Source organism: Coffea arabica, chromosome 6c (genome assembly GCF_036785885.1).
Source record: "Coffea arabica cultivar ET-39 chromosome 6c, Coffea Arabica ET-39 HiFi, whole genome shotgun sequence".
Classification (NCBI taxonomy): Eukaryota; Viridiplantae; Streptophyta; class Magnoliopsida; order Gentianales; family Rubiaceae; genus Coffea; species Coffea arabica.
Genome location: NC_092320.1, coordinates 21,766,794 through 21,777,738, shown reverse-complemented (window position 1 = coordinate 21,777,738; position 10,945 = coordinate 21,766,794). Strand labels below are relative to the sequence as shown.

The 10,945-nt window shown below is 36.8% G+C and overlaps 1 protein-coding gene across 1 annotated transcript; it reads right to left on the bottom strand.

Annotated features, from left to right (window-relative positions):
- Window positions 1–8,412: 8,412 nt before the first annotated feature.
- LOC140008683 (uncharacterized) lies at window positions 8,413–10,677 on the bottom strand. The gene is made up of 5 exons (XM_072053532.1): window positions 10,530–10,677; window positions 10,377–10,443; window positions 9,441–9,864; window positions 8,722–9,308; window positions 8,413–8,665 (listed from the first exon to the last, which is right to left on the bottom strand). Exons 1-5 carry the CDS (start codon window positions 10,675–10,677, stop codon window positions 8,413–8,415), a joined length of 1,479 nt encoding a protein of 492 aa, XP_071909633.1.
- Between the last annotated feature and the right edge of the window lie 268 nt (window positions 10,678–10,945).

The window sequence follows — 10,945 nt, the reverse complement described above, 5'->3', positions numbered from 1 at the left end:
AAAATTTGAAATTTCAGATTTTCGGATGTCCCTGACCAGTCTCAATGAAATGTCTATATCTTGGTGTAGGAAAATCCGTTTAAGGCGCCGTCAGTGGCGTTTGAAACTAGAATCATAGGCCTTTGTACTGTAGAAATTTCGTATTTTTCCTCCATGTGTACTGCTGTCTGTGAATCCTCAAAGTGGACTGGTTGTACGAAGGTCCTGTTTCTTAGTGAAACTGAAATTGGGTTTTGGATGGAGATTTTAGCTTACTTGTGGTTTAAATTCTTGATTTAATTGTGGTTGGAAGTAATTGATGTTGTCAAGGGCTAATGATTGATGAAGCCCTTGGCCATTTGAATGATTTTATAAGTACTACAGGGTGATGAAAGTTAATTGCTGGAATGTTTTGGAGGCTTTACTTTTATTTTTATTTGCTTATGATGGGCTTGCTGAAACCAAGTGCTAATGATTGATGAAGCCTTGGTTGATCATTTTATTTTATTCAGAAATGCACTTGTTGAAATCTAGGGCTAATGATTGACGAAACCCTAGTAATTTGCTATGTGATTTTTGCCATATTTTAATCCATATTATGATTTCGAAACGGAATTGGAGCTGTGGAAGTTGTATCGACCTTGCGAACTCGAGTAACTGTGATCAAATTAATCAAAAAAAAAATATTTTTCCAGCTAGTATTATAGTATAAAACTCCATATCTAGTGTTTTGCCGAAAACTTTCCAACTCGATAATTTCCTTTAGCTCAAACTAGCCTTGATAGCTATAGTATATAAGTTCTATAGCTTTTGAAAACTCTAAGTCTTATTTTAATTCATTTTCTTTCCTTAAGCTTTGCGCTTGAATAGTTAACTATAGGAAAAGTTCCAAAATACGAGTTTTACTAATTTTAGTGAAAAGCTTGGGAAACTTGCTCGGCAAGAAACCCTATTTTAGGAAAAATAGTTTTTAAGGATAATTTTTGCAAAAGCCGTAACTTTAGAGAAATGTTCAAAGTAACTTTCTAACATTGATATTGAGAGGTTTGTCGACTTATTTCGAGAAAATAATACTAGTTACTTTATTTTAGAAAAGTACCTCAAGGAAAACTATAAGAAATATCTCTTCTACCTTTGTCAGGTTTTAATCTAAGGAACTCTTGATTTTTCTAAGGGAAAGTGAACTAGTAGTATATTAAATATACCTCAATGACTATAAGCTTAAAAACTGAGTAGAAACTTATAGTTTCAAAATTTGGTTTTTAGGGTTTTTCGAGGACGCGGAATTCGATCTCCAACTTGATATCTGAACTCCACTCTTGGTGAGTGTCCCTGCTTGTTTTATGTTTATGTGGTTAAGCGCTTTATCAAATCGCTATGTGATAATTGTTAAAAAGGAAATAAATGGTTTCTGATCCATCGAAGTGAGCAGTGTGTACTTTATCGCACTAGCCGTTCGAGTGGTGACGTGTGTGAAACATTTTCTAATAAATCCGTGAATCTAAATGTAGTTGCGTCGTTGGGTGAATCCCTCGACTCGTGAATCCAATTACCCTAAAGTATGAATCCGTGAATCTAAATGTAGTTGCGTCATTGGGTGAATCCCTCGACTCGTGAATCCAACTACCATAATTTTATACGGGTATATCTCGAGTATACTGCGTCGGTAGGCGAAGTTCGGACCCGAAGCAGAGGTATGAACGGTGACGGGTTAGGATTAAAATAAGTGGATCTACATGGACTATAAGTAGTGGAAGTTGACGGAGGGTCAACTACGACGGTATCTGATCAAGCGTGGAAAATGGCTCCTGAGAGCCACGTATCCTACCTTGTGCTGTTATATGCTTTTTTAACTGTTTAAAGTTGTTCAGTTATTAATCACTGTTTGAAATTATGTGATTACATGTTTTGGGGCACCACTGAGCTTTAGCTCACCCCACGTTTGTTGTTTTCCTTAACAGGTTCTGGAAACTGAAAGCTGGATGCTTAATTATGTTTTTTTTTTCTTTTGGTACTGTATTTGAATACTATAACTTATTCTGTGGGCTGTAATGTGTTGTTTGGGATATTGTATTTTCCTTTTGGATTGCCACTTGAAGCTGGAAAATGTGTAAACCCTAATTCGATTACTTGGCTTGTAAGTTGTATTATGGATTTATGCATTTTATCTATCCGGTTTGTTATGACTTTGTACTTTGATAAGTAGCACGTAGGACGTTTAAGGGCCTCGACTGGTTATTTTATCATTGCTATCTCTGAAGTTAATGTGGCTTTAGGTATGATTCTATTCGGGGAAAACCGTTTGGTAATGGATTCGGTTATTATTCGAAAGGATTTGAGTTTGATTGCTTGCGTGAGTCCTGGCGAGAGTTGGGCAGACGGCCCGCCAACCCTTTGGTTCGCCTCAGGGGAAAGTGGGGTCGCCACAATACCAACAGCCCCAATTCTAATCCATCAATCTATTGTCCCGTCCTATTAATAAATCTAGACTTCATAGCTAATTTAAACACAAGACCAATCTGATCTAATCAATAATGAGATTTTTTTCATAAAATTTGCATCATTTTTCTTTGTCTATGCACATGATAATACAATAAATTTCTTACTTTTTTTTATATTTATTTTCATATTTTTATATAGTCAATTTTATAACAACGAGTGTTTGAGCGTGGCTAAAAGAACTAAAACCATAATAGAAAGAAACTAAAATTGGAATCGGAATAAAATGGAACCAAAACCAGATCGGAACGAGAGGTTCAAGAACTATAACCATAACTATCCCTATAAGGGCCATTTCAAATTCCACATTTTAGAAGAATCGAAATCTGCGATTCTGAAACTATAGCCATGTCTAACTTGAGGCTACTGCTGAGTTCAGTCGCAGAAATAGAGAAAGTAGGAAGAGAGAAAAAAGAGTACAACTTCAAGGAAACTAGAGAGCTCTATTTTATTTTTCCCTTCATATATTTCACATTTTGCAAGGAAAACTATTTTTTATGAAAGAGGGAGTGACAACAAGTTAGTTGTCACAGCCAAAAGTTTATGTTGTGACAACATTTTAGAAATTTCACTTCTCACCTACGTAAGTATTGACAAAAATTTTATTTCATTAATAACAATAATAAAGTTGTCATAAAAAATTAATAATTTGGGACAATATGGATTATTGTCATTAAATGACTTTGTTTATGACAATATTAGGTGTTGTTGTTAGATGTTATCACTAATTTTCATACATCTAGTAGTGGCTGTATAGAAATGTAACGTAACAATCTTTCTAAGACTTAGGAAGTAGTACTAGACATTAAGGAAGTGCAACTTTCAATTATAGTTGCTTTTCGCTTGTTAATTTTCACCATTACATCCTCGTAAACTGAGCAACTAAATAACCACCATATGATAAAGAAATGCTCTCTCAAATAATAAGACCTAATTCTTGTACTCCATTCATCATGTTATGTATTTATCAGTTTTATTATTTTTCCAACCAATCATAATTGGTAATTGTAATATTAATGATGAGTCAATTGTGAAATAAAGGAAAAATATGTATGGTAAAATTTTTTAGAATTAATAGAGCTTGATTTTTGTTTTGAATAAGAAAATAGCTATTCCTGATGAGCCAATTGATTGTTTTTGGAACATTGTTAGTGCTATTAATGAACTACGATTGTAGCTTTTTAGACGTTGCTCAAAACAAAACAAAAAAAAAAAAGAAAAGAAGCCCTTTTAGCTGCAACTAAGGTCATGACTAACCTTTTGTAAAATGGCATTTAGATGGTGGTGCATCATTTTTTTCACAACATTATTATTAAAGTAAGAAATTTAGTAAGATGAAATAATTTTATGTGTAGAAGATATTCATCCTTTTTCTATCATTTTCTTCTGCATTTAAATCTTTTTTTTAACAGTTTCACCATTTTGACATTGACATGTATAACCAGATTAATCAATTATAAAGAGCTCCAACCTGACATATGATAGGAATTAAGAAACAAAAGAGAAAAAACAAGATGTTAAGATATGGTATGAATACCTATTAAACAATTTTGCTATATAGCCCATATTTGCGTCCAATAAAAAACCTCATAGTTACATGGTTAACAGAAATCAGGTCAATTCTCCCAATTTTTCTAAATTGAAAGCTTGCATTAAAACTACCTCATCTCTCTCTCTCTCTCTCTCTCTCTCTCTCTCTCTCTCTCTCTCTCTCTCTCTCTCTCTCTCTCTCTCTCTCTCTCTCTCTCTCTGTAACTAACTTCGACATAGGAGGCATTTTACTTCACAAAAAAGTGTCAAACTTGTTATGGATAGCACTTTAATACCCAATTTCCTAAGGTTAATCATAGAACCGTGTATTGTGTGGCATCAAGCCCTCAAGAAACAAATATTAATGCATGAAGACCACAGTCACAAGAGTGTGCTGTTCTTAAATGATACATGAAAATGATGGGAAATTATGTAAATCTATGATTAAATTATCTATGCCTGCATACTTGCAAAATATACTTTACAGAGAAATGGACAAAGTAGGAGATTGCAAAAGATAAACACGTAGCTCTTTTAATTTAAGTTATTGAAAGCTTGAGTTGTAGTCCTACACAGAAAATTGTTGAGAGACAGAGGAAGAAATATTTTGATGAAGTCTCAAGATCGAAATTGATAAACTGGTCAAGAGAGGATTTTTAGAATTCTCCTCACTATCAGGTTAGGGTTCAAATCTTGGACCTGATAGTTGAAAGTGGAAAGGATATGAGGAGGAGTGAGAGGATAAAAAAAAAAGTAATGGTTAAACTAATGGCAAGGAATTTGTTAGTGTGAAAAGCTACAATGAATATTAGTGCAATTTATAGGGGAGATAAGATAAGATACCTTTTAGTATTGTGTTCCTTGGGTTTGTAACCATCACTTTTATAATTTCCCCCGTCACTTTTACCGTTCTAAAGAAAATGAAGTTAATTTACATACCTTATTCTGTGAGGACAAGTCTAAGAATCAAAAGACCTTTTTTTTTTCAGGGAAGAATCAAAAGATTAAAAAGTAATGCAGTCAAAACAATCTAGTGGAGCAAAGTACGGTTCTGGCAAAAAAATTTTCCCCGCAAGTTCTATATCTCATCCAACAACAGAATATTGAAGATGCAAAAGGCAAAGTTAAGGAAACACAAGATCTAACTAATATCTCCAAATATACTCCTTTGATTCCAAAATTATAGTCCTTTTTCGGGAATTCAACTTTGAATGAAGAAAATAATCATTATATGTTTGTGTGAGATTAATCTTTTCTATGTTATTAGTGTATAAAACTATTTTAGACGAGTGAAATTAGATACATAACATATGTACAAAAATAGAAAATTTAAATTTAAATAGAGATTATGTGTCAAAGAAAAAGTAAAATTAACATGTTAAACACAAGATTTGCATCTTATTGTTTTATTAAAACATACCCCTTGACCAAATCATAACTGTTCTTCAGAATCCAACTTTTCATGAATACAGAGAATTATGTGTGTGCCTATATGTGCCTCCAACCCCCCAAGTCAGATAACTGTAAATTTCCATATGAAAGAAGGAAAAAAAAAAGAAAACTTGGGAGAATGTGTCATGCTTTTTTTTTAATTTAAAAATCATAACATCCAAGGGAAAGTTTCAGTAGGAATAGGCCATGGTCCATGGGGTGTTTAAAAATAAATAAATAAAACATAGCTTTTCTAAAGCACCTGCAAACCTAGCCCCACAAGTTCAAAGTGATAGTCATACAAAGAAATTTTTTTTCTTTGATAAATATAAGTTTGAATAGGTTCAATTTCGATTATTACCATGGATTAGGATATGTCTCCGGATTCATAAATTGCTTACAGAAGTTTCACTAACACAGCTCTCATATTGATGGCAATGGAATTTAAACACACGACCTTTAATGAAAAGTGATCCATTATTATCAATTGAATCAACTTGTATTGGCAACCGTACAAAGTAAAGAAATGACAACCAATGAAACAAAAACAACAAAACAGCAACTACGACTAAAAAATTAAGTGAAACTTTGTAAGAGTAAGCTCCGAATTCCATTTGCATTTTTCGACCTTGCGACAGGTAGCCAAACAAAATTGGACATCGTGAATCATTCTCTGGATAATCACCTGCTCATGTTGAAATATTTTCTGATTACTTCCCCGCTGGATATGGTAAAGTGTTGCGCCAATGCCAACTTACAAATCCGATGGCGGAAAGAATTAGTACAATGATGGCACCCGCACCACCATTCTAATTCTACTGACCATAGATGGATAAGAGGCTCTGAACAGTAAACATAGTGCTTGAATTTGCATCCTGACCTGGTACGAAATCGAACACTCAAAAAGAACAAGTGATCACTTGTTCTCTCACATAGAACAAACAAGTCAGAATCATCAATACCCCAATCTTTAAGTATATTCAATGTGGCTAATCTGCCTCGACAAACAGGCGCCACAAAATGAACGTCAAATAAGGGATATAGCAAGAAGGAAATGATTATTTCCGACCCATTAACTTTCTTCCTTTTTCTTTCTCTTTGGTACATATGCATTATGAACACGTCCCTACGTGAAGGAAATCTTTTTCAAGCGCAGTAGAGGCCAGGGGCGAAGCTACAGTTACAAAATGACTTACAAAAAATTTACCCTTCTTTTATTTTGCCCATTCTTGCCCACCTTTAATTTTCAAAATATTTGATCCAGACGCGCAATTGTCCCACAAAAATATTGAAAATTTTCACAATCTCGCTTGCCATTTCTACGATGGAAGTTTGAAATAAAGCATGGTTCTTTTTTCTATTTTCATTCTAATAAATTTTATTTACTTAAAATTGAATTTCACTTATATGTCCAACTATACGAATTAGAAGTGAATCAAATATTCATATGACAGTTTGATTGTATACACATTATCTACCCATATGTGTAATATTAATAATTCTACAATTTTATACTATTATCTAGATAACTTAATAGCTACAATTCATAATAAATAACAAGATAGAAACAAGTTCTTCTTTCGAAACAGTTACCAGAGACAGCAATCCCCAGCAAGTTCTTTTGACAACAATAAATGATCATGAAACTGAAGATATAGCTCAACCAAAACAGCTCATGATCAACAGCAATAGCACCAGGGTTCTGAAGGCAATTCCTTCTTCATCATCACTGGCCTTGGCTCCAATTCGTAAACAAAATCAAGAATCACCATCTCAGTAAGCTTGCATGTCAGAAGAGTTGCTGGAACATTTGATCTTTAAGCATAACTGTTGCAATTATCTTCTTGTTAGCTTTCTGCTTTCTTGATTAGTACTTGACCAGTTAAAGAGTTTCAGAGGCCATATAATTTTGTGAAGGGTTCTTAAAATCGCTCAGATGATGAAGGATATCATGTTTTATGCAAATTCGGCTAATTTGATTGTGAATGAAAAAAAAACAATTTTTTGGTTTTATTTTGTAATATTAAATAAATTGATTCATGCTTACTAAACTTATAATAAACACTAATTGCACCAAAAGTTCACAAATCATATGTTATAAGTTTAACCTAAAATTATTGCATCCCTTAAATAAAGATCCTAGCTCCGCCACTAGTCGAAACCTGATTTCTCGACTTTTCTTCAATTTCTTTATTCTCTTCTTTTCTTCCTTGGTTTGGTTCTATATATCAGAGCACTTCCTTCTAATAGTACACACTACACCATTAAGCCTATATTAAAATATAAACAACTATTTGACTGGGGAATAGTTGGATTTGAACAAACATATTCAATAATTTCACATGTTAACTTCAAATTTTTATTTTTCATCTTCATTTTCTTTTATGGAATGAGATCTAGCAATTGTGGGGCTAACAAATTGGGCAGAAGAATACCTTGCTCCACTAGATTGTTTTGATTTTTTTTTTGGGCCTAATGTCAACTTCAATAATCTTTTGTCGGATGAGATCTGGCGATTGTGGAGCTAACAAAATTGGCTCCACGAGATTGTTTTGAGATTATTCTTTTCGAAGCTTCCGATTCTTGACTTGTACCCATTAAATTCATTAAATTTGCAGTACCCCAGGCCCCAATCAGGAGTCCCACATCTGTGGGGAGAGTAATGTGTGGATATGTAACCCTGGGTCCATTAGGTTGATATATAATATAAGGCTCATTAAGTTATTAATAATTTTGGATTCACTATTTTGAATCCATGATTTCAATTTAAAAAATTATTCAACTAGTCTAGTGGATTCAGGGTTATGGAAGGATTTGGAACACGCACGGTTGGTTTTAGGTGCAATTATCGTATTTTTTTTTATGATTAAGTGTACACTCACTTAACTTTATTTTATTTTATTTCATGATTTTTTTTAACTAATCATTTAATTTATTGCAGGGAAATAATCAAAAGAATAAAAGAAGTCGCTGTTACATCTGCCTAACCTTCCTAACTGAGGGCATTCCTATCCTATCTAGCCGGACTTCCCCGCGGGCCTGCCTCGGAAGCATGTGAAAACATTCATAGACTTTGACCTGCTGCTCAGGATGAATTATTCCCACATTAGCCAACGCATCAGCAACTTTGTTAGCCTCCCTATAGCAATGCGAAAATCGAACAGGATCTGCCGCACTTCTCGTCGAATATGCCACGGACATTGAATACGCCGGTGGAGAATTCCAACTAAGACCAATGAGTCCGACTACAGACATAGATTATCAAAGCCCCTCCGCGCACACATTTGAAGACCTATTAGAAGGGCTCTAGCCTCCGCGTGCAAACACGTAATGTCCCCTAAGAAGGCCGAGAAAGCAAAAAGGGGCAGCCCAATTGAATCCCGAAGGACCCCACCACCTCCACCTACTCCTGGGTTACCCTTAGAGCAGCCATCCGTATTAAGCACAAGCCTCCCAACCTCATTTGCCTCCCAGCGAACAACCTTGAGGTCATACCCACCAACCGGTGAACACGACCAATCATATAGCTGACAAAACGCCCGCGCTCCAGGAGATTGTTTGAATTGGATCTCGACAATGGATCTAATTTCTGAGAAAACAGCCTGACAGATGACATCTGATCGTATCCGGACTCCCTCAAAAATTGCCTTATTCCTCGCTTTCCAAATATGCCAACAAGCGATACTCGGAAGCACGAGACAGATGAGCCGCTGTATCGCAGAGTCTTGTACCCGCAACCACCATGCAACTATGCGAGCCAACAAAGGAACCACTTGGCAGCTCAACCCACAAAGGCCCCCAAAATAATTCCAAACCTCCAACACTATTCGACCGCTAGAAAAGACATGTTCGATTGATTCCTCAGAAGCCTCTTAACAACAAAAACACTTTGAGGGCAAGTGGAAGCCAAGAGTACGTAACGTCTCCGGGAATGGTAATCTTCCCAATAGCAAGCGCAACATAAAGAAAGACACTTTCACAGGGATCCAAGGGTGCCAAACCTTAGCCAACACCATTGATGAGTTATGAGCCTGCCAAACCTCCTGAAAAGCTGATGCCAAAGTGAAGGTGCCAGAAAGCGAGGGCGTCCAAACAACTTCATCTGCATATCCCCCATGAGGAACTGGGAGCTGTAAAATTGAGGAAACGATCTCTACTGGAAAGGTGTGAGACAAAAGGCTGACATCCCAGTGCCCAGTGACAATGAAAGTCCGAAATGATAAATTTGGAACAACCGAAACAAGTAGGAAAAGTGCCCCCGTACCCAGCCAGTTGTCATACCAGAAATGGCACGACCCGTCATGGACTAACCATAACATAGAGAGCTCCACTTGGCGACTCACATTCAACATCCTTCGCCAGATTGCTGAGTCTGTTACCCTTACCTCTACTTGGCATGCATGAAAGCCGCCCACAACGACAACCCTGCTCGAAAAACCCACCAAAGCTTACAAGAGAAAGCCATATAGACGTCCCGAAATCTCCGAAACCCCACGCCCCCTTCCTCAATCGGGAAACACAGCTGAGGCCACCGCATCCAATGAAACTTTGACTCTTCAGAGGAGGACCTCCAAAGGAAGTCCGCGCAGGCCTTCTCTATAGTGTTAAACACCGTACCCGGGATCACCGCAGCTGACAGCAAATGCACAGGGATCGAGGACAGCACATGCTTAATCAAAGTTATCCTGCCTCCAGACAAGAGCAACCTTGATTTTCATGACAAAATCCTCCGTAAAATGGTCTGACACACCTCCCCAAAATAAGCTAATTTGCATCTCCCAAAATAGAGCGGAAACCCTAGGTAACGTATAGGGAACGCTTGCCAAGCAAAAGCGGTGACTCGTTCAACCACCATTCTTCGAGCCGGGAGCAGCGCTGGATGAACCAAGTAGCAACTCTTTTGAGCATTTATCAATTGGCCCGAGCAGCGTTGGTACCTTTCCAGCACTTGCATAATGTCCTTCAGAGATGAGGAGGACCCATTCGCAAATATAAGCACATCATCTGCGAAAGCCAAATAAGTAATAGGGGGTACCCAAACGGGACTGTGAACCCCAAGAATCCTGGGTTTGCCGTGAGACTATTCAAACCTCTCGACATAACCTCGGCCCCTATGATAAATAATGCTGGTGACAGTGGATCACCCTGCCGTAGCCCTCTCGTAGATTTAAAGAATCCATGCGAAGACCCATTGATAATGATCGAGAACCAGACGTTAGACAAGAGCCGCCACACCATATCTATAAATCGCTCCCCATAATGATCGAGAACCAGACGTTAGACAAGAGCCGCCATACCATATCTATAAATCGCTCCCCGAAACCAAACTTTCGCAGCACACCTATAATATGGCCCCATGATACTCTATCGTAAGCCTTTGACATGTCCAACTTCAAGATAATGTTGCTGTCTCTAGTTTTCTTGCCAATCCCCGACACGATCTCCTGAGCTAGCAAATAATTTTCTGTTATAGTCCGGCCCTTCACAAAACCTGTCTGCTGGGGGG

Coding starts and splice junctions, on each gene's coding strand:
- LOC140008683 (XM_072053532.1), bottom strand. CDS start 10,677: ATGGTGTGGCGGCTCTTGTCTAACGTCTGGTTCTCGATCATTATCAAT. Junction 9,865..10,376: donor ATTATGCAAGTGCTGGAAAG/GTACCAACGCTG, acceptor TTTTTCGAGCAG/GGTTGTCGTTGTGGGCGGCT. Junction 8,666..8,721: donor CTTCTAATAGGTCTTCAAAT/GTGTGCGCGGAG, acceptor CATTGGTCTTAG/TTGGAATTCTCCACCGGCGT.